The 24,365-nt window shown below is 41.6% G+C and overlaps 1 protein-coding gene across 2 annotated transcripts in view; it reads right to left on the bottom strand.

Annotated features, from left to right (window-relative positions):
* fhit (fragile histidine triad diadenosine triphosphatase) overlaps positions 1–24,365 on the bottom strand; it is a 210,311-nt gene that overhangs the window by 22,852 nt on the left and 163,094 nt on the right. For both annotated transcript variants that reach the window (XM_084463752.1, XM_084463753.1), the window contains exons 4-6: positions 22,496–22,641; positions 21,119–21,148; positions 17,414–17,482 (exon numbers count right to left, since the gene is read on the bottom strand). In XM_084463752.1, coding sequence (XP_084319878.1) covers positions 17,414–17,482; positions 21,119–21,148; positions 22,496–22,641 — 245 coding nt within the window. The remainder of the gene's footprint in view (positions 1–17,413; positions 17,483–21,118; positions 21,149–22,495; positions 22,642–24,365) is intronic.

Below are 24,365 nucleotides of genomic sequence, written 5' to 3'. Positions count from 1 at the left end.
ACACATTCACATATGTGTAAACTTAAACGTCCATTTAGTCATCAAACAGACAGTAACTTAGTTTATTCACTTACTAATAATCATTGTTTAACACTTAACCAACCCAACTAATCAACCCGACTAATCAACCCAACTAATAACCATCAGCTTTCAGTTATATTTACTAAATAACACCACAATCTTCCTAGATTGTCAATGAGTGACAACACGAGAGTTGCATGGTTATGTTGATGGACAAAACATACATAAATTTGCCACTGATATATTCTGTTATAAGTGTTGCTTCCTGGCTCTGCAGATTCATTACATTACACAGACACAGGCGACCTCTAGTAACCCCGTGTCTGCTACTCCTGACCCATATTTACGGCATATTGACAGTAAAATATCTTCGATACACATCATTATTAGGTTGAAATTACCAATGAACTGCACATAATGTCTGTAAACAGAATCGTCTTATTTTATTTATTTATGTTAATGCCTGTATGACATTGAATGAATGTCATACTCAAGTACCTGGTCGTGGGGAATAAAGCAGTCGAACAAACTATTATATAAATATTAAATATATTAAATATTAATATTAATAAATAAGGTTAATTCCACATATAGATACATATAATAATTTTGAGAAACACTCACCTTTTTATAATATAAATAATATATTGCCCAACAATAACAATAATTATCCCTTATCAGTCAAAGAAAACATTTGAGCAACTTGTGATGTCACTCATGGGAGTTTTTGATTGAATACAACCTAATGTAGCCGTACAATTAACTTGATGTCAATCAACAACATATACCTAATCTAAGGGGTATTTAAAGAGCTCTTTATCTCAAGGCATAAAAAAATAACAACAAATAAACAATTTGCCATTTCAATCTGGCTCACTGCAGAAAGTAGCAGAAAGTCCACTTTCTATTGAAATCTCATTTTTGAAAGTTAAGATACTTGGTAAAGGTGACTGAAAGTAGGAGACGGGCAGAAACCACTTCTAGATACGATGCTGCAGGCTGAGCAGAATTGGAAACACATGCTCAACACAGACCAGGGAGGTTATGCTGTCTCCCAAGAAGTGATTGAAAAAAATAAATATGCATAAGTTATAAAAGTTATGCATAACTTCCATAGAATTTCCCATAGATTCGTGAACACAACTAAATTATTCTGAAGGGTTTGTCGATGCTACATGATGATTGTTGGGTCACCTCCCCCATCTCTGCGGACTCTGCTGATAGCAGCCTGGTGCCGACTTCTATCAAGCAGACTGGCTGGTCTGAGCTCTGCTGAAGACGTGTAGTTTATCATTGTTTTTACATCCTCATTCTCCCCTGCTCTCCTCCATTTTAGAACACCAGAGGAAAGGATAGTCTGAATACATTAACTTTGTAGATTAACAATAAAAAAGAAAAAATGTATTGTTTGTCAAGATAAGAAGAAGAAGGACAACCTTAATATTCTCCATGGGGAAACTCATTCTCCGCACTAACATATGCTAACCTGAGGGCAGGGCAGGAGTGTAATCCTGCAGAGTTTTTATGGGGGGAGGGGGGGGGGAGCACCCTTAGGAAACCCAGGTTGAAACGGTACATGCTAACTTGGAACACAGTGCTATCCACCTAGCTATCGAGCCAAACAACACTATAAAGGTTTAGAATGCAAGCAATGTTTTGAAATATGTTGGCATAGCTATCCATCCTATCCACTATACTAGACTAAAACAGCCTGTTATGGATCAATTCAATCAAAACGAGCGGGGAACCCCCCCCATCTTGCTTCGGACATCGGCCTCCAAAGAGAGCTGTCTTCCACCTGTCCACCAATGGTCTACTGTGAGGCCTGGGCCAGGATTCTGTGGTTCAAGGAGAGAGTTAAATGGAGTAGAAGCCAGCCCATCCCCGGAGTCGTTGAGTGTCTAAATAACCTAATGAGCTGCACACACAGAACGACCTGCACTCGCACAAATGACTTAATCAGAACAGGGAGACCAGAGGTGCCCTCTGACCTCACCTTCCAGTGCCACCTTCTATTACCCTCCCGCTGCCCCCCTCGTTCCTTACTGCGCCGTCAGTGCTATCAGATGAATGAAGCGGCCACTCAGCGGTGATTGCTCATCATTTGTGCGACATCGACTGGGGTGGGGGCATGTTATGGATCTCCTCCTTAATCTAAACTATCAGTTACCCCCCCCCCCCACCCCATCCTGGGGAGGGAGATAAAAAAGAGACAAATCAGGGACCTTTGATAAAAATGTTAACTAGGTGAGTGTCTGGCTGATGAATAGCGGGCTGTCACCAGCACCCAGACAACATGAGGATGCATTGATATTTCTCCTTGTTGCCCTGCCATCCAGACACTAGGTTCTCAAGACCTGGCCCCCTCCCACGACGCCCCCCCCCCCCCAAACCCCGTTCTGCACTACCTCATAACCCTGCCTCGATGGATGATCCATCAAATACAGGAACCACAAAGTGAGCCTCGCTTCAACATGGCCACTATGTCCAGACATGTTTGCAGAGAAAGATCCCAGAAGAGGACCAGGCAGATGGTAGGACAAACAGGACAACACATCTCAGACTACAGATGTAAAGAAGGTAACATGGCAGTATGTGGGCATCATTGATAGCCTGGTTATAGAGACAAACGAGAAACAAACAAAAGAGAAAAATCGGGAAGCTATGCAGAAAAGAGGATCAAAATTGCTGAATAAATTCATACTGGAACATTGAAAATGAAAATGGGACACAGACTAAACGAATTGTTTGCTGCACCGTTAGTTGTAAAAAGACACAGATACCTGAGAAATATAACAACCACGTCAGAAACCAAAGCTATAATTGTGTTCCTGTCCCTGAATGTAGTACATCTCGAGAGAGAGAGAGAGAGAGAGAGAGAGAGAGAGAGAGAGAGAGAGAGAGAGAGAGAGAGAGAGAGAGAGAGAGAGAGAGAGAGAGAGAGAGAGAGAGAGAGAGAGAGAGAGAGAGAGAGCACTCTCCTGATGGTTCAGAGCTGCAGGTCCCCGGCTGCACCAGACTCAGTAGTTACGACTTGACCCAGTTGTGGATCGGATGAAATCTATTAAACATGAAGGAGAATCACCACACAAAAAAAATCAATAACACACATAAGGACAACTATGACGCAAACGTTTTTTCAGAGAAAACCACAGTTGTACCTTCGATGTTTGTCTGCTGCATGGGTTTATTTATGTAAAGGGGCAGAGTTAATGCCATGGCTAGAAGGCCTAATTGCTGAAAATAACATCATTACAACATATAATCATGAGCTGACATTGTTTGCAGCGAGCATGACAGCAGCAGTAATTGAGTTCCTGGTGTTCCCAGAGGAGCTTGTGAGAGGGGAGGAGGAGCGGCAAGAGGAGGGGAAGAGTGCCATTGACTTTGTTTCTCCAGGTTGTTTTGTCCTGATTAAATAGCCTATTCCAAATAATCTCTCATTACGCATTAGGACTGCTTTCGTAGGCTGCGCGTCTGTGTGTGTGTGTGTCTAATACGAGGCGATGGTTCTCATCAGATGAACCCTTTTGGCTATATCAGTGGTACTCAGGTCTAGGAGATGGGAGGAGATCAGGTACTGCCATTCTGACAAAGGTTGGATTAGAAGGAGCCAATGAGCCTAAGTAGCACCGTCATTTTTAAATAAAATAAAACGCTTTCATTAAAGTTGAATTTACATATTCATGAAACAAGCCTGATCTTTGTTGTCGTTAGGATTCAGCCACAGTGACGAGGTTATCATCACTAAATGGTGTAAAAGGTATGTTCCTAAAGCAGGGTTAATATATCTAATGCATAACATTTCCATTGTTTAGTATAATTCTAGATGATAATACCCAGTGATCAACGCAGGGTTCTCTCTCGCAGAGGTGGCAGGGGCTCATGTTGCCATGACAACACTGGAGCACAACTCCAGAGGACAATGGATGCTTCTTTCTTTTCCCATGTTTAGGCTTGTAACAAAAGTATCGACTTCAACTTAGATGACCCAGACGATCAGGACCATTACCAAACAAGTAGTTGACCAGCGACAACCCTGGACTGTAGGGATTCTCTGTGTGGGTTTGAGCAGAAGGATCGGACACTGGGCTTTGAAAACCTTTGAAATTTGTAAATAAGGAAATATTGGGCTGGTAGGCCTTCAGTAGAGGTCTGAGGTCTACGAGCAAGGCCAATGCTATTAGCTTTCAGTATTGGTTGATTTCTATATCATTCACAGGTAAATGTGTGTTATGCGTTGGCACTATAACACTATTACCAATTTGATTAGAAAAATGAAATGTTAACCTGACTCAATGGCATAGACACTCCCACAGTGTGTCGGGGGACATTTTGCCTTCATGTTGTTTTTTCTGTGTTGACTAGAAGTTACAATGACCGAATTTAAGTGTAAGCACACAGTCATACAAAACTCACCTGGAGAACAAACTTATGGTTCATTCATGGTATTTCATCACTTATAGCTGTGTTAGTATTTCTGTGTATGCAGGTTGTTATCTTACTGTGAGGAGTTTGTCCCACCGTTGGTTGAAGCTGTCACACAACGTGATGGGAACAACACTGAACCTGATCCAGGCTCATGGAAGACCCCCAGGAATATAAGTGTTTTTATCAACGCAGTCTCACTCCGAGAACGTCAAATTCTGACTAGTGGCAAGGGCACTTTAGCGTCAGTCACTGACGGGAAAGGTACCCTTTGGCGTCCCCTGCAGACGGAGAAGGGATTCAATTCACTACAACGTAATGCCATCCCCGATGTGGATGTTTGACGTTCAGACCGGGTGCTCCAGCAGCCCATTCACTCCTGTATTAACAGGAGTGTTATTAGGATTAGGAGTTATTAGGATTTTTTAATGTGAAAATGGCGGACATACTTTATAATAACATGGTTGCTATGACGGTTGCTATGGACGCTGAAACCAGCAGCTTGCGTGCCGTTTAAATCATGACTATAAATGTTTGTCTTTGCTGATTATGTTATTTTATGTAACAGTGTAATGATGTTCTCTTATTAACGTGAAGTTTTGAGTTTTGACGAGTTTTCAGTGAGACTGTGTTGATTCTCGCCCACCCATATTGTATTGTAGGGTTAGGGTTAGGGTTAGTTGTATTTAATTGTATTTAATAAACCAATTGTATTTAATTGTATTTAATAAACCATTTTTGTTGCTTCGAGGAGGTCTGGTGGTCTCCGTATATAATAAATAAATAAATACATATATATAAATATGTATATATAAAAATGAAATAATGGCCAGGTTGTGTAGTCGATGGCAACCACTATAGCGCCATAGAATCCTGCGCAGCCTGCCCCATATTCTGTCGAAAATAATCTCCAGATTGAAATGCATTGGTTTAATTCACTCTGGTTTAATTCACAGCCCATTCAATCCTGTATTAACCCAACATCGCCTCTAATAGACGTTGTGAGCATCTTTCCTATTGGATAGTTATTAGGATTTTTTTTATGTGAAAATGACGGACATACTTTTTCTAGGTGGAAAATATGATATTATAGTATAGTTACGCCATTGAAAGTGTTTATGTAAACATTTTTAGCGAGAAAGCGAGCATTTTACTTTCATAATCTTCGCTCAGTAAATGTGTAGGATGTTTGGTTTGAAAGTTAGGACGAAGAATATTTCAGGTCACAACAGAAATATAACAACATGTTTTTTTTTATTATTATTATTGTTTTTTTGAGACACATTTACATAAAAGACCTACAAGTACACAAGGGTTCTAAGGAGGAAAAAAATAAAAAGATGTGGGAAGAGCAAGTTGAGGAACCAGGACTGCAACAACTCACGCACGTCCATCTACACCCACCCCGATCGAGAGGGGTCCAGGCTGCTGCATGTTCAGCCCCATTACCCAGACCCCTCTCCACGGAGCAGGCCCGGACGGACCAGCGTTAGAAACCTGCACCCACAAAGAAAGAAATCGAAAAGACAAACATAAAAAGGCATACATATCTTGAATGTATAAAAAATCTGCCATTTCCATATTTAAACGAATAACTCCATGACAGCTAGAACAGAAAAATAGGAAAATATATGGTAACAATAGAAACTTTTAATTAAAGTAGTTGCATGTATAGTAGTAAATTAAAGTAAAGAAAAATGATTGATCTTTATCCCAATCTTTTATAATTGCTAATTCTTGCCAACCATCTGATTATGGCTTTCTTTTATTTGTTATCATAAACTTGGTCAATAAATAATGATGTTTTAGGAACATAATGAACAGTTCCAATTTAATATATTTTTCTTTTTTGAAAATAAAAAATTTCCCCAGAAGCACAATGGTGTTTAACAACATATTTTGTTCTTCTGGCAAACCCCAAATTATAGTGATTGGTGATAATATTAAGGCAAGTCCTTGCTCAGACAGCCAAACTGTCACCTTGCACCAAAATAGAGCCACATCTGGATAGTACCAAAACAGATGTTAGATGTCTTCCTCTTCTTCTCCGCAAAATCTACACATATTGTCCCCAGTTATTCTCCAAATTTTTAACATTTTCTTTGTTGGTAGAATCTTGTAGAAGATTTTAATTTGAAAAAATCATAAATGGGTTGAATAGGATGATTTGTACAAATTCTTAAAGATATTCAACCAAGGAAGCGGCGTATCAAATATATTTTCCCAGTAATCTTGAAAATAATATGGGGAAATTGCTGTATTTTTAGAGGATAAAAAGAAATTGTACATGTCAAGATTAACTTTTCTATATCCCAACCATTTATAGTTTTTAATAGACGGGCGGCAGACACCTAGGTTTGTATTTGAACCAAATAGTGTTGTTTTCCAAGCTGGAGGGATTGCTGAAATCAACTGCAGATACCGTAGTTTTGGACAAAAGTCTCCATATGTTGAAGTAAAGGATTCATAGTTAAGGAATTCTCCATTATCATTCAATATGTCATTTACAAATAATATATTATCTAAAAATGATTGCTAATATACAGGTTTTTTAACTATGTAAATATTGGAGTTTAGCCACAATATCTGCTGTTTGATCTCTGATTTGTTATTTGGTGTAGAAAACAAAGTAAAACCACAGAGACAAAGAATTTCTGAAAAAAGGGGAGAGATTAGGGCAAATGTGATTCAAGTTTGCCTTTGAGTCTTGGCCTAGTTGGAGAAATGGATATAGTTTCCCTATTGATGTACCACATTGAGCTATGAATAATTTAGATGAAAACCAGTGTTGATTGTTATACAATAGTTAAATCCACACACCTTTTAAGGTCATATCAAGTGTTGCAAGGCTCTTCAGTCCTAAACCACCATTTTCACGTGTGTTGAACATATATGTGCGTTTTATTTTGTCTTACCATTCCAAATAAAATTGAAAATTACTTTTTTGTATGTTTTCATAAACATTGCATCAGGAGAAGGTAAGGCTTGCAGTAAGTATGTTAATTGTGAAAGTATCAATGAGTTAATTACTGTTAGTTTTCCATAGATAGAGATATTTGCCTCTCCAGGCCTGAAGGATTTTATTCATTTTTTTGGAGTTTTAGCTCAAAGTTTTAGCTCCTTACAGGAAATCTGATTTGAACTTTTCAGAGATCCAATTCTAAGGATAGAACATTTGTCATAATTTGGTTTTAATCCAGAAAGTAAAGCAAAAGAATCCAGTTCTATAATAAGAGTCTAGAGACAGAAAATCTGGTTTTATATAAAATGAATCATCATCTGCATAAAGGGAAGATTTTCATACTAAACCATTAATTTCTAATCCTTTAATACTTGTATTATTTCTTATTCTTATGGCCAGCATTTCAATTGAAAGAATGAATAGATAAGCTGAAAGGGGGCAACCTTGTCTCACTCCTTTGGATAGGGTAATTGTGTCAGAAATATGCCCATTATTAATTATTTTACTACAAGGATTTTGATACAATACATGAGTCAATTTAATAAAGCTCTCACCAAAGTTATACATTTTTAGACATTGATATATGAAATTCAAATTTATCGTATCAAATGCCTTCTCAAAGTCAGCTATAAATATCAGGCCGGGCAAATTTTCTTTATCATAATAATCCATTATTTCAAGCAGGCATCTGATGTTATTGCCTATGAAGCGCCCTTTCAAAAAAACAGTTTCATCAGGATGTATTAAGTCCTGGATGACCTTTTTAAATCTAAGTGCTAAAGATTTGGCCAAAATAGGTGTATCACAACAAAGAAGTGTAAGGGGTCTCCAATTTTTTAATTTAATTTAATTTATTTAATTTATTATTATTTTTTTTTTTCCTGGCCCTCTGCATCATGTTTCAAAAGTAATGAAATTAAACCTTCTTTCTGAGAATTTGATTGACAACCAATATCAAAAGAAAAATTGTAGCATGCCAGCAAAGGAACTTTAATTCCTATAAAGAATGCTTTGTACAACTCCACTGGTATTCCATCCAAACCTGGCGTTTTTCCATTTTGAAAGGAACAGATGGCATCATATAACTCTTCCTCAGTGATAAGACCTTTACATGATTTTTGTTGAGTATAGGTAAGTTCTGGATGGGGATATATTTTCATATACTTAGCCAGTGAAAGATGAGATGAATGGGGTGCCTCTTCATTACAAATCTCATTATAATACTCCATCAATGTTTTCAGAATGCCATTTGTTGAAATAACATTCGTTCCATCATCTTTCAAACATTTTGAGATATTCTTTCTGGGATAATTTCTCTGTTGAAGTTGCAAAAAATACTTACATTTTTCACCCTGTTCCATCCATTTTGCCTTACTTCTATATATAATTCCTTTAATTTTGTTCCGATAGAACCTCTCTAATTCTTTTTCTTTGTTGTCTAGTATTTGGAGATCTTATTCAATGCAATCAGATCTGTTTGCATCCAAGCGATTTTTAGAGTTCTTTCGCTGTTACAAGTTAGTTTATGCTTCCATGAAGAGAATTTTATAGCATGACCTCGAAAAGCACATTTGAATGCATCCCATACAATGTGTGGATTTGCTGAACCATTGTTAAAAAGAAAAAAATCTGAAATTAACAACAATGATTGATTAAATTTCCAATAGCTTTTACCCCTATCAGTGTCAGCAAAATTAAGTTGTAATATAATAAGATGATGATCAAATCTAAATCTTTTGGCAATTGTTATTTGAGTAGCTTTTGCTATAAGAGAGAAAGAAATCAGAAAAAAATAAATTCTACTTGCGGAAGCATTCTGTCGCCAAGTATATCTAATTAGGTCTGGATTTTTCAATCTCCAAACATCAAAAAGATCCATTGCAGACATCATAGATGTAAGCGCATGTCTTTTCTGTCCATGACAGTCCCCGCCCTCTCCGGCCCTGTCTTTGGAAGGCTGGAGGGCAATATTATGGTCTCCAGCTTGAGTTACAGGAATATCATAATTTCGGATCATATTATATACAGTATCGAAAAAAAATAGTCTCATTATTATTTGGAGTATATATATTAACCAAACAAAAATGTTTACTTTCAATTTCAACATCTAAAATGATTATACGACCATCAACATCCCATTCTATTTTATGCACACAAGTTTCAAGATGCTCTCTAAACAATACCATAACTCCTTTTTGGTTTTATATTATAATTATATCCAAATCCCTTTTTTCAGCTAACCAAGTAAATATTTCAATTATTTTCGTGTCATTAGCTCCAGTAAAAAGAGCCATGGTGTGATTTTTATATCTTTGTATAATTCGCTGTCGATATAGAGTTTATTACTCTTCTTTGAATATGGGAAGCAGTGCTATTCGTCTATCCACAATCTCCACAGGGTACTGCTGGTTAATGCCAAAGTTTTTACCTTTGAGCTTTGGTCCCAGCCCGAAGACCATCTCTCTGTACTGCTCGAAGCAGGCGATGATGGCTCTTGGTTTGGCCTGCTCCTCCGTAGCAGTGTTCAAGTAGGAAATGTTCTTGGGTCTCGCAGGTCCGAGTCTGTGCACTCTGTGGAAAGCAATGCGCTGAACAATCTCCTTATTGATACCCAGTTCGTTAATAAAAAAAGGCTTTCAGCACATCTTTCACATTCTTATCCTTCTTCTCGGGGATACCGCTGAATATCAGGTTGTCTCGCATTGAGCGCGCTGTCAGCTCCAGCATTTTCTCTTTCAGCTTGAGGTTTTCCCTGGTAACATCTCTTACAGACCTCTGTACCTTCTTCACCTTTCCTTTCACCAACTCAAGATCCTTGCGTGTTTGCTCCAGTGATATCCCATTTGCGTTCACAGTCTCTTTTAACTCTTTGATATCATCCGCCATTGTGTCCAGCTTGTCAAGTTTCTTTAGTTTCTCATTTATATCGTTCAAGATTCCCTCCATATCGGGCGTGAGTGAAAAGGAATTCTCCGGACTGCTGTCTAATTCCGAATTAAGGCTTTTGTTTGGTGGCTCAGGTCTTTTTTTGTTTGAAGCTCCAGGCGTCTTTGTTGCATTGGACGCCATCAATCAAGGAGGAAAACAATCAGATGAAAAGTATGCCACTGAAGGATCGTAAAAGGATCGTAAAATGTCATTAATCCATGAAAAATACTTTAAAAATAAGATTTCTTTCTCTCTTATACCTTTACAAATAGTAGTAGTTTGTAAGAAACCAAACCGTTTGAAAATCGGTTGAAAATTGAGCAAGTTATGGTTATTTAAAAAGTACATGTACAGGGCTGCCAACTTTTGGGTTTTCGCTGGCGTGAGATTCTGTAGAATCTCGTAATGCATAGCTTATAGCAGAGTCCACGGGTGTAAATGTTGAGTTGGGGGGGGGGGGGGGGGGGGGGGAGCGATCTGGATTGTTGACGGTAGTGAGAAAGTGGATGTGTGGCATGTGCGCGTGTGTAAGCAGGCAGTGAGAGTTGGTAGCTCTGCCATGTACCACTACCAACACAATGTTATGGGTGAGCGAGCTTACTGGGGCAAGATGGCCGCCAGTGCGGATGTTCTAGACTCCGCCGGAAAACATCTAGGCTGTGTCCCAATTCAGGGGCTGCATCCTTCGTAGACCGCGAAGGCTGCATCGAAGGCCGAACGAGCGTTGTGGAATGGGACGGTCTAGCCTACGGAGCATTTCCGGATTGCGTAACCAGCCGTTGACGTCCTTTACCTTGCGTGACCACGCGCCGCTCCTGTCTCTTAGCAACCCTGACAGCTGCGGTTTAAACCGGACAGCGGAGGAGAAATATGGAGCCAGAAATCATAATTGTATTGGTTATGTTTTATCTTTTATTGGAGGAGTGGGAGAAGATTCACCGCCGGGTGAAGAGGAAGAGAGGACGTTGGATTAACGTTAATTAGTTTAACGTTATATGTCTAGCGTTAATGTCATTGAACTTTGACAATAAAGTTAAATATTTAAAATGGTCCCAACCTTACTTTTATATAAAAAAAATGTTTTTACATAGTTTTGTCATTAAATATGTATTCGCTGCAGCTGCTGCTTCCGCTCTCTCCGCGCCATTTCTGAAAAAATATCCAACGCGCAATGAATGTTGGGATACGTTGGGCTGTGAAGGATCCATCTGATGCGTCCTTCAAATCCGGGAAACGAAGGCTGCATATCTCGGCCACATTCGAAGGACCCTTCGAAATGGGACAGCACTTGACGCGCCGCTGTGACGTATGCGGTCTTCAAATGCGTCCTTCGAAGGATGCAACCCCTGAATTGGGACACGGCCCTAGTGTTCTATATATATCTATGGTTACCGTGGTTTGGAGCAGAGCTATGAATGAATGTTATGTTACAATGAATGTTTATGTTTGAACTCATAAAGTCGTTTGCAACGTGAATGGTGCATACATTGTGTACATTAATGTTCCTCATCACAGTGTCCCGCTCCTATCACAGGAACCTAGAATCAATATGTTTTTTTAAGTTGTTAAATAAGAGAACATCATTAGGCCTACACGGTTACATGAAATAACAAGCAAAGACAATGGTTTTATAGCCATGATTTAAACGGCATGCAAGCTGCTGGGTTCAGCGTCCATAGCAACCAAGTTAATGTCTTCCTAATAACTATCCAATAGGAAAGATGCTCATAACATCTATTAGAGCCGTAGTCGGGTTACTACAGGAGTGAATGGGCTGCGAATTAAACCAGAGTGAATTAAACCAATGCATTTCAATCTGGAGATTATTTTCGACAGAATATGGGGCAGGCTGCGCAGGATTCTGGCGCTATATGGTGCTATGGTGGTTGCCATCGACTACACGACCTTGCCATTATTTCATTTTTATATATACATATTTATATATATGTATTTATTTATTTATTATTTACGGAGACCACCAGACCTCCTTGAAGCAACGAAAATGGTTTATTAAATACAAGATGGGTGGGCGAGAATCAACAGTCTCACTGAAAACTCGTCAAAACTTCCTGGTTTCACGTTAATAAGAGAACATCATTACACGGTTACATAAAATAACATAATCAGCAAAGAAAAACATTTTTTGCCATGATTTAAACGGAACGCGAGCTGCTGGTTTCAGCGTCCATAGCCATCATCATAGCAACCATGTTATTATAAAGTATGTCCTCCATTTTCACATAAAAAATCCTAATAACTATCCAATAGGAAAGATGCTCACAACGTCTATTAGAGCCGTAGTCGGGTTAATACAGGAATGAATGGGCTGCTGGAGCACCCGGTCTGAACTTCAAACATCGACAGGGATGGCATTACATTGTAGTTAATTGAATCCCTTCTCCGTCTGCAGGGGACGCCAAAGGGTACCTTTCCCGTCAGTGACTGACGCTAAAGTGCCCTCACCACTAGTCGGAATTTGACGTTCTTGGAGTGAGACTGTGTTGGTTTTTATGTAATGTAGCATTGTTAGCAAGTGGCATTGTTTTCATAAAATAAAAGCTTCATCATTGTAAAACCTATAAGATTGAAGAATATTAAGAGTTGTGCTATTTAAAGATAAGATGTATGATGCCAGGGTTCATTTAGCAACACGAGAGGGTAAGCGCTCGATCCCCGGGCCGGCGTCTCTAAGGGTCAATAACGAGGTTAAAGCAGACCCTGCAGGGTAATATTGCAATCATACCACCATTTACAACTAAATAAAAACGTCATATTGTGGGGTGTTATTTGTATCCCAGGGAAACTATCAGTCAGTGTCAGCAAATTTCTGTGAAATGCAAATGGTAGTTTACTACTCAAGTAGGGGAACCTTAGTAGACCATTTGAGAACACTAAGGTGTATTTCTGAATTTGTAATATGACACCTTTAATATACATCTCAGCTGATGAACTTGGATTTAAAAAGCCTCAGGATCGCAGAATGCTGTGAATCCTGAATGCAGCTTGATAACCCTTAGTAACATCTTAAGAAGTAAAGAGGGATCTTTCTTGTCCATCACTTTAACTCATCACTTTAACTTCTAAGTCAGAATTCCAATACAAATCCAATAATTTTTGGATGGCTGTTTTGTTATTGAATAAGAGTATTGGCTTCAGAAAGAGTTGGGAGTGAAATGTTGACATAAAGTTGACTATTACTGCTGAAGGGACTGACCAGCTCGCACTTCAAAGTCCCAAAGGAGAGTAAAGCAAAGGGGAGGGTGCAGAAGAACCAGCAGCAGGACAAAGTGAGCCGGCTGAGGTAATGGGCCATCTGGTACATCAAAGGAGCACATCCACCTCAACACAACCAGAGACAATCTGCAGCCACAGACAACATGGACAAGGAGCAGGAACTATTCCACAGAGTCAGACAACTTAAGCTGGTGTTGGTAAACCGGCCTTGTATCTTGGATGTTTTTTACACTTTATCTACATGAGATGAGCCGTACAACTCAACACCGTTCATCAGTGGACCACTGAAGAGGTATTTGGATAATGGCTTCGCTGTCTTTGCAGGATTCCCCCTGAGAACATTACAATATTATCAATCGACCTTTCATTTCCAAAACTGTTTTAATTAAATAAACAAGATAATTTAATAAATGTATATGCATCTTTAATTGGTTAAAACAAAAGTTATATTTGAGTAGCACTCAAGCACACAAGTCCAGTATGTGCCGTGTGGCACATACCGGTACATACAGCTCATACAGCTGCTCAGATCTTCAGAAGGTCAGAACTTCCACTTCAGACTTCAGGCTTTGTAGGCTACATTGTGCAAAGTTATTACTATTATAGAATAGAATAGAAAGCCTTTATTGTCATTATACACAGTACAATGAAATTCAGAAAGCAGTTATGTTCATTAAAGGTGCCATGACATGCTACCAGGTGTGGTGTGATGATTAGCCGTTACAAGCCGTTTTGGAAATCTGCCCCTTATGACTTTATAAGGGGCAAAAAGTGGGCGTGTCCACCTAGATGTGTGCCGGATAGATCAGTGATGAAGAAAAACTTCTTTTTAGGACACGTCGGCCAGCAAAATATTTGATTTAATATTAGAGCATGATCATGGGAAAGTACAGGCAGCAAAGTTACCAAAGATACATTCAGTAAGACAATGGGTGAACAAGATTCTTATAGGGAAACGTTTGCATTGTAGGTAGGGAATATGCAGTTAACAAAGGTAAGTGGGAGTGACCATTCTGGAACATTTAGGATTGGCGGGAGAGGCCAAGTTAATTTGCAATACACTATGGGGAAAGTGGACATGTCTGCAAGTCTGTGAGACAAGGTTGCAACAAAGAAGTCAGTCGATTGGCCTGGCCTCAGTATCAGACTCAGTGTATGTAAACAGTTCCTTTTAGATTGACTAGTTATTATATAAACAAGGTTAATGTAAGGTTTATAATTGTGTATTATAGTTATGATTAATTTTCCATGACAATCAGTCTAACAGCCTACCCACTGGACTGTAGCAAACGTTACTCATCTATCCGTCTCACATCTAGGTGGACACACACACCTGTGATGTCTTAAGGGGCTGATTTCCAAAACTTGTAACGCTTATCACACCACACCTGGTGGCATGTCATGGCACCTTTAAATGACCAAGCTGTTGCAAACAGTAGAGCGTTGCATGCGATAGGGGAACCACAACTGCGTGTGCACTACTGGTCTGCACTAGTGCTGCGTCCTGCACTCCTTTCCTAGACTGTCACATAGAGAACACAATGCACACTTTCACAATTGTGTGAAGGAGTACAACATCGTCTGCAGACTCAGGAGGCCAAAGTCCAGCATGTTGAATACAGAGGTTCAGAGTTCATTTTTCTGTAGCAAAAAAATAAACTATTGAACTGATTGCTTATGAAATAGTGTTAAAGTAGTGCCATAAACATGTTTGTCAATAACATACTTCTACATAAAAGTACCAAGGTATAATGGGAACACTGAAGTGCTGATGCTCATTGAAGAGCTGTACAACAAAGAACCAAAGCCAGTTTGCTGGCAGAGACGGAGAATAACATGAAGAGCAGAGCAACTCTCACAATAACCCTGGTGATCAAGCGCTAATTAAAACACACCTATTTATATTTCCCCAGCAGAGAACTTCTGGGGAACACTGCTTGTGTTTCTGGTGCCTCGGGCGCGGCTGGGGTAAGAACGGGGAAGTTTGTCCTTATTAGAGCCGGTTATTAGAATATTCATATCAAACACAGCCATTCATTGATATTCATTTCCTGCAAATCTCTTGTTACAAATTCAAAATGTCAGAGAAATGGGAACCACCTAAAAGGCATGTTATTCTCTCATTCAAGTGCTGTGGCTCATTGAACGTGCCGCCGGCTCCCTGGGGCTGCAGCAGACTCTGATATTTGTTCAACCTTATCCCTCCTGTGTTTAATTAAACTTATTAAGAGCCACAGGTGTGTCACTTCATTAAACAAACAGTGCATTGCTGTCGTGGTACATGTGCAACAGTTAGAGCCCATTATATGCATTAATGGAATGCCAGTATTCAACCTTTTGGTGGGGAGAAACAAAGTGTTTACCCTTCACGGGGTGAAAGTTGAGCGCTTGATTCTCCCCGCTGAAAAGGTTGATCAAGGGCCGTTATTTGTGTTCATAATATTGATATTCTAACACAGCTGCTCAGCCATGGAAACTCCCAAGAAAATCAATGTTCAGTACAGCAGATGAGATCAGATGTTGAAATGCTGATCAGTTTCACTTTTTTTTGTGAAACTGATAATTATAAAGGGACATTGTACATAATCAGAATGTTTAATAACATTGTTAATAAAATCCAATTGAAATAAAATGAGTCTGTGAACATTCATTATTTTAAAGGTCCCATTTCATGAAAATTTCACTTTATGAGGTTTTAACATTAAGTTGAGTTCCCCTAGCCTCCCTATGGTCCCCCGTAGCTAAAAATGGCATTAGGTGTAAACCGAGAAGTAGGTATCTTTCTCCGCCTTTGAAAAGAGGATCGCTGAAATGCTTTGATTTGGCTTCCGGCCCCATATGTCGTCATATGGGGCCAGGTTACCTCCCCTTTCTCTGCTTGGCCCGCCCAGAGGAAGGGGGGGGAATTGGGAACCGCGACATGGAGGAGAAAAGGATTGTTGAACCAGGATTGTCCGTCGGAGCCCCGCTGTAGCGGGCAGCGAGGCTGGGTGGGCAGCCCTGGGGGTGTTCAGCGGGCAGCAGGGCTCCGACGGACCGCTGCCACGGTAGCGGGCAGCGGGGCTGGGCGGGCAGCCCCAGGGGCGTTCAGCGGGGCTGGGCGGGCAGCCCCGGGGGCGGGCAGCAGGGCTGGGCGGGCAGCCCCGGGGGCGGGCAGCAGGGCTGGGCGGGCAGCCCCGGGGGCGGGCAGCAGGGCTCCGGTGGGAGACAACCCTGGGCAACGGGCAGCGTTCAGCGGGCAGCGGGGCTCCGACGGACAATCCTGGGCAATAATCCTTTTCTCCTCCATGTCGCGGTTCCCAATTCCTTCTCAACCAACCCGACGCAGACAACCCCGGGCAACAATCGTGGGCAACAATCCCTTTCTCCTCCATTTCGCGGTTCAGTCTGCACTTAATATTGATGTGGAAGGGGAAGAACCAGAGGCGTCTGATAATATCATATCATACGTCTAATATCATCCGGAGGCGCAAACAGCTTTTGACCATGATAATATATTATATTATATAGATATCTAAATATAATATATTATTTAGATATAGAGCTCCAGGACTCCCGCCGGAGCACCCGGAGTGTTCAGTGTTCCACTGTAAACACTAGCGCATGGTACCGTGGCCACAAGCTGCTCAGGGCCACACCCCCACCCTCCACCTTGACCCGCCTCTAAAAACGGCACGTTTGTGGAGAGCTCATTGTGGGACTGGCTCGTAGTGGCTGTAACTCTGCACCAAGGCTGAATTTCTTGAACGTCTTCAAGTACTGTATTAGGGGCCCACTAACACCTACATTAAAGCATCCATAAAATAGCATGCCATGGGATCTTTAAAATAATTTCGTTACCTCATCGTAGACGCTGTCGTTCCGTTCAAAGTCGCCAGCCTTCCGTGGGAGGATGTGGACGTGCACGTGCTGGAACACAGGACCAAGGTTTACGATAGGGAAACACTGTATTTTTAGGACCATTTCCCAAAGAGCGCTGTGCACCTGGGATGGCGTGACAGAAGCATGTGACAAGAGGCGCTCTTCAGAGACGCTGTTCATTAGGATGCAGAGCAGCATTCACTGTCATGCCCCAAGTCACTGGAGGCCCGGTCGTAGAACAACACAACCCACCGAGCATGTTACATGGCATACCGCTGAGACCCTTTATTTTTATGCCTTAACAGATTTAATTGGCTGGGTTCCTTTAAAGAGTTGCACATTTATATCCTGATGGATGTGGTATTAATGGCAAGATGCAAAACGGTTGGGACTTTTTCATCTGATTGCTGATGAACAACGATCCTGTGCATGGCTAATATGAAAAGTATAGGTTACATTAATAAACAAATGATGTACAAAGAATAAGACATTCGTATGCACAGGCTGAATAAACATATGGAAATGTTTAACAGCATGAGGTAAAATGTTTTTGCTTTTCAGATGCAATCCGCGATCAATAAAAAAAGAATAAGAATTTGATTTGGTATTCGGTGGATCTATACACTGAATATGTGGTTTGAATCTCCCTTTTATTCTACATGTTGAACAATGTTTCCGTAGCACATAAATGGCCGTCTCCTTGCTCCGCCTTGTTATACGTTAGTTTGTGTAAACCATAAATGTTATAATAAACTAATTGTGGAGCCTTTTGTTCATTCCTTAATTACTACACAGTGAGGAACAGCGAAGAGAGGGCGAATAAGTGTTTATAAACGCTACAAACAAGATAACATGTTTGGAGGCATCTGCTTTGTTGCCTTATATTTTCTGTTTAATTAAGTCATTTGCATAATGGATGTATTATTAAATTTGCCTACCTTGAGGAAAACTTTGAAGCTGAGAAAAACAAGGCGGCAGAGCTATTCATCAAAAGGCGTTTCTTAACGGGCTGAGTGTATGAGATGGAGGCCTGAGACAATGCATTCACATCTGTGGTCTGTGGGTGTCCAGAGCCACTAGCATAACTGATTAACTGGGGCACATCACACTGGAGAACAGACCTCAACATGCATATTTCAGTAAGTGTACCGTATCTGCAATGAGGTGACATATTTGAACAGCTCTGACGAAAAAAAGTAACCTATTGGCAGCAGCTATATTTCCTGTACATGAAACTCCATGGTATGAACTGAAGGGGGGCGGTGGAAGGCACCGGAGCCAAGCGCTCGTGTTGCTTGTCACCTTTCATTGTTTCATTAGGGACGTCTTTTCTGAGACGAGGAAAAGAGAAGAAAATGAAACATCAACTTGATGGGGGTTGAAGTTGTCATTTTCAATTACGGCAGCGTGATTGCCAGGAGAAGCCTGGCACCAGCGGGTTTGGGAAAGATGGTTCAATTGCGGTCACTCCCCACAGCGTCCTTCAGCTGGCCTTTGGAGTCCTCCTGACGCTTACATGGGTCACGCTGAGGGAGATAGCGCATCTGTCCTTCACCGCTCCCCAAGGTCATGCATGCTCAGCAGGGGAGTAGGCCCCTGCACGGCGGCTTTAGTTCGTCAACCATTCCTGCTTGATTGACTGACGCACAGACACAGTTATGTTGGCATCTCAGAACAGATGCGTCCTGATAAGTGTGATTAGTTCATAAGTGTACGGCTGTGGACACAGACAGGGAAAATGACATGAAAATGCCAAAGAAATGTACACGTGTAGGTGAGACAGGTGAGTCAGACAGGCTCCTCAATCAGCTGGGATCTCCACTAAATGGGAAGGGGCCGCGAGTCCAGCCGGATCCCAGGGAGAAACCCTGATTAAGGAAGTGAAGGCAGAGCGAGGGAGGGACTGCTCATACAACAGTAGACAGTGAAGGCCAACATCACCTGCGGCCTCTTGGAGGCCCTGCTGTATCTAAGGACTGGCTGTACCCTTGTTTCACTTAACTCTCCTACACAACTCTGCAGGGACATGCAGCCGCTGGAAGCATAGAGGCTGATCGATTCAATAAATATCAGCATTTATTCATTTTATACATCATAGTTTTTGTTTTCCATTACTGAGCACTGGGGGAAGAAAGATATACGAAAATAACTAAGCTAGTAATGAATAATATGTCCAGCTATGTCACTGTAATGATTATTATTTGGATTATTATTATCATCATAGTTTTACTACTATTATTAAGCACACTAAAATTAAAATGGCGAGTCACGAGTTGATTGATTGAAATATAAATGTGTGAATTATGATTATGAGTACAAGTCCCTGGGGATACAAAACAGGAACATGCCTGTCCACATTATTTATGTCTGTGAGTTTAGCTGATGAGTCAGAATGGGTTATTTTGCTCCACATATGAATTATATAATGTGTGTCAGTGATGCCCACCGTGTAGCATTGCCTTTTACTCTCCCTCTATCAAAAGCAAGAATACCCCCACATACAAATACAAATACATGCTACAACAGTGTGCAGAAGTGATGTTACAAGGGAAATCTAGATTCATTTTCCTTTCTTTAGTCAAACTAAAGAAAGGAAGATGTACCATGGCATCAGAGAAATTGCTCTGCTTTTGACAGTTAACCTTTTGTCTTTAAGATCACAGTAAATACATTATAAGGGAAAGGCCATTTTGTCCTGGACCCCCTACCTGACTGACATTTAACCATTTCAGATGTTATTACCTTCAAGCCCATATTTAGATAAAGGATTGCTTTTAAAGAGGAAGGGTTTGGGGGAGGATGTGCAGTTAAGGGGAGGCTGTTAAGGTAATCCTTTATTTTACCATTCCTTCACTGGGCCCCACATATCTCTTCCTCTTTAAGAAATCCAGATAAAGTCATGTTTAGAAGTCAAACAAAGATTGTTCAAATCCTATTAATTCAGCCAATGTAAGGTCTGTAGTGCGCCACCTCACTTGGCTCCATGACCATATCCCCTCCTCTAGGCCTGGCACCGGGCTCTACCAGTGTCTAAATGATAAAGAACTTAACTGAACAGAATCTGAGTCCCTCCCCCCCACCACGGCCCCCTCAGGTGCACCTCGGCGTGGCGCGGCTCTCTCTAATTGGTCACTTCCGTGGCCACGCGGGTCTGCAGTAATTGGTCCCCCGCTTGGCTAAGCAGCCAGGAGGGAGAACGGACTCCACAAATTAAATCGGCTCCAAGAATAAGAAGGGAATCGATAAGAGGATTTGACGGAGCATCCCTTTCTGATGCTTAATGCCCACTGTGATAACCCTTTAATAACAGAATTAGAAGTCAATTACGGCTTTCTGTCGACCATCACTTTAAATGAAAGCAAAGCTTTGACTGTTTGGATGGAGTTTGAACACACTTGGACCGGGGAGGGCGTCACAGGAGGTGGAATCCATCTCAGAGTTAGGTTCTCTGCATAAGTGATGGCTGACCCCTGACCCCAGCGGGTCCTCCGCTCTCCTCCACGGTTCATCCTAGAGCCGCGGGCCTCTGCGTTCTGAACAAAGCTGCCAGAACGCACCTCTCAATAATTCAGCAATGCCAAGAGTTTAGAAGCCACAAATGATGGACAATGATTATTTAATGGTGTGTAACAGTGACGGAGGCTTTATGGTGGATTTAAAGGCAGTGAATTATTAAGTGCTCACCTTCACAGTTTGGCCGGCTTCAGGGCCGTCCTGGTGGGAACAGAGGGAGGTAATTAGGAAGAGTTGGGAATTCAGAAATATTAACATTAATAATTCATACAGGATTTTACTTTCAGATGAAGCACAGCACCTTACTTAGTCTCCTGTATAAAATTTAAATACGGTAATATAAATAAATAAAATATCTTTGCCTCATTGTCTCTTGCTTTTTACGTTCTCTCTCTCTCTCTCTCTCTCTCTCCATCCTTTCCTTAACATGAACCTTTTTCCATGCTGTAGCATACCTAGCACTGTGCCGTAGCATGTGTAGCACCGTGCTGTAGCATGCCTATCCCCGTGCTGCTCAGCAGGGCCCTATAGTGGAGCAGGAGGATGTGCTCAGAAGGGCCCTATGATGGAGCTGCTCAGCAGGGCCCTATGGTGGAGCGGGAGGATGTGCTCAGCAGGGCCCTATGGTGGAGCTGCTCAGCAGGGCCCTATGGTGGAGCGGGAGGATGTGCTCAGCAGGGCCCTATGGTGGAGCTGCTCAGCAGGGCCCTATGGTGGACCGGGAGGATGTGCTCAGCAGGGCCCTATGGTGGAGCAGGAGGATGTGCTCAGCAGGCCCCTATGGTGGAGCAGGAGGATGTGCTCAGCTGGGCCCTATGGTGGAGCTGCTCAGCAGGGCCCTCCTCTCCTTATTGTTCTTATTATTATATAGTAAGTGACAGCTGATTGGCGTGCAGCAGAGAACAAGCACAGCCCTTCTTTAAATTCCTGGTGGGCCGTCCAGCTCCCAGGCTGTCACAACTAATCTCACATCATCATATCCACCCTGCCTCCTCATTCACAGAAAATGATATCCAGGTACCCCTACCCTCCACCACCTCTGCCAACACCACCCCTTTTCACCTAACCTGTGAAACGATTTTCTTTGACAGGGCTGCAGAGCGCACAAGGTGCTGTTTTGATATTAGCATATATATCACTGGTTATGCAGAGCAGGCCAGTCAGTGTGATGAAACTCTGTCAGAGTCGGGAGGAGGAATGATACCAGCTCCGTATTTAGCCTCACACAGTCAAATAGGAAACACTAATCCAAGCTCAGGGAATGGGCTCTGCTGTCCGCCGCCTTGACGGCAGACGACAGAGCACACTGGTCAACCGTTTGTGGGAATAAGACCCATATTTGTTTGAAAAGAAATGTCTGACAAAGAAATGGGATTTTCATGTGTAATTTAGTGGTAAAAGAACTGGCAAAAACGGGAAAGATACGTTGTCATTCCTCCCAGAAGAAAGCCATAAAGAGTGTACAAAACATGACCAGTAAATATAGCCAAGAAGATGCTATTGATGGTGGGCTTTTGTACCCAGTGGGTGCAGGACTGAGACACTCACCTGGATGGCGATGGTCAGCGAGGAGGCATTGAAGTGCCTTTCTACCAGCGCGGCCACTCTCTGTGTGGTGCTGAACAGATCGGCCACCTCGTCTGGGAGGAGGTCCCTGAAGCGCTCCACCGGCCTCAGAGGGCACACCAACACATCTGAGAGCTTTGTCAAGGAACTCAGCCCCCAAGGGTCAGGAACATTCTATTGTGCTGATAAGGATTCACATTCAACACCCAATTTAAGGACACAACGACTGGTGGCTGTTTTTCGGTTCCATATGAACATTAAGAATATATTTCATTGATTTAATATTTCAGATAAATGCGTAAAATGGGACCACAATTTACTTTGAATCACAAAATACAAACTCAAATCAATATGTTTTATAAAAAGGTTATAAAGCATTATTGATTTACAAACACCCACATAATCACAATAACCTATAATACCAGTAAGAAGAGTTTTTACTGGTGGCTTTAGAGAACTTCTGAACAGTTCAACAACAATGTAATACCAGTCAGAAGAGTTTTTACTGGTGGCTTCAGAGAACTTCTGAACACTTGTGATCAACAACATTGTCAGCCATAAAATAAGTAATTTCTGTAAAAAAAGAAAACTACTTTAACTATGTTGCAGCTAGATCAAACTATCTCAATCCAAGCAGTAATAACTCAATTTCATTGCTTGCCTTATATTGGATCAAATAATAATTGGAAAAAAAGAACGAGATGATTGCATTTGCAAAATAAAAAAAAAGCAGCGATGATTAATTTAAAAAGTTGCACCTCCCCGTTACCAAGAGGGCTTTGATCATTTTAGGAAGTTTTCATGCATCACATGGTTACACATGTAGTGTTGTTCTACTAACCAACACGGGGATGAGGAGCTGGCTGAGGGGTGCTGGGATGAGTTTTCTTTATTCATTAGAATAAAGAACATGTCATAACAGCTAGAAGTGGAAGAGAAAAGGACGGGGGAATACAGTCCCCTCTTGTCGAAGTCTTCCTCCGGCATTTGATTCATTCTGGCTTCTGATGACATCTGAGCATCACAGCAGAGTGGCCCCATGAGGACACCACTCATACCAACAGAGACGCTCACACTAATGATCCGCTCGGTCCGGCCCTGGTTTCTGTCTGATGATCCTCAGTGGAACTCCATCAGATACCACACCAGGATACATTTCTGTACTTCTTTCCCCAAGTGTCTGTGTGCTGAAGGAGATAGCAGACGTGGAAGATGGAGCAGGGCCAAGGGCAGAAAGGATCTGCTGAGAACTTGTGGACGAATGGTGGAGCCAAGCTACTGAAAAACTTTTGACAGTTGAGGAAACTTCTGTGTTTCACTTGCTCATCTTAATAACGGTCGAGGTGGGAGAGAAATGGAGAGAGAGGGGACGAGAGAAGGTCTTTCTTCGTCTTGTGTTATCTGACTGACAATGTTATCTGACTGACTGGCCAGCTGAGGAGTGTGTGTGTGTGTGTGTGTGTGTGTGTGTGTGTGTGTGTGTGTGTGTGTGTGTGTGTGTGTGTGTGTGTGTGTGTGCAGGTCTTGAGTATTTCCATAGCAGGTACAATCTGTGGGGGGGGTCATTATTGTCACAAGCGTGATTTGACTTCTTTGGTCTAACCCAGTCCCGGGGTTGCGGTGCATGTAATACGTACAAGGCAGCAGATTGATTTTACATTGCTAATGCAATCACTTCTTTGAGAGAAAACATCTGCTCCCTGAATGCCACGTTATCATATTTTACACACTGCTAAAACGACTAGTCCAAGTACATTTTCACATTGAACACACACACACACACACACACACACACACACACACACACACACACACACACACACACACACACACACACACACACACACACACA

Source organism: Micromesistius poutassou, assembly GCF_964030765.1.
Source record: "Micromesistius poutassou genome assembly, chromosome: 2".
NCBI lineage: Eukaryota > Metazoa > Chordata > Actinopteri > Gadiformes > Gadidae > Micromesistius > Micromesistius poutassou.
Note: the sequence above shows the minus strand (reverse complement) of the source record. Positions and strands in the feature narration are given on the sequence as shown.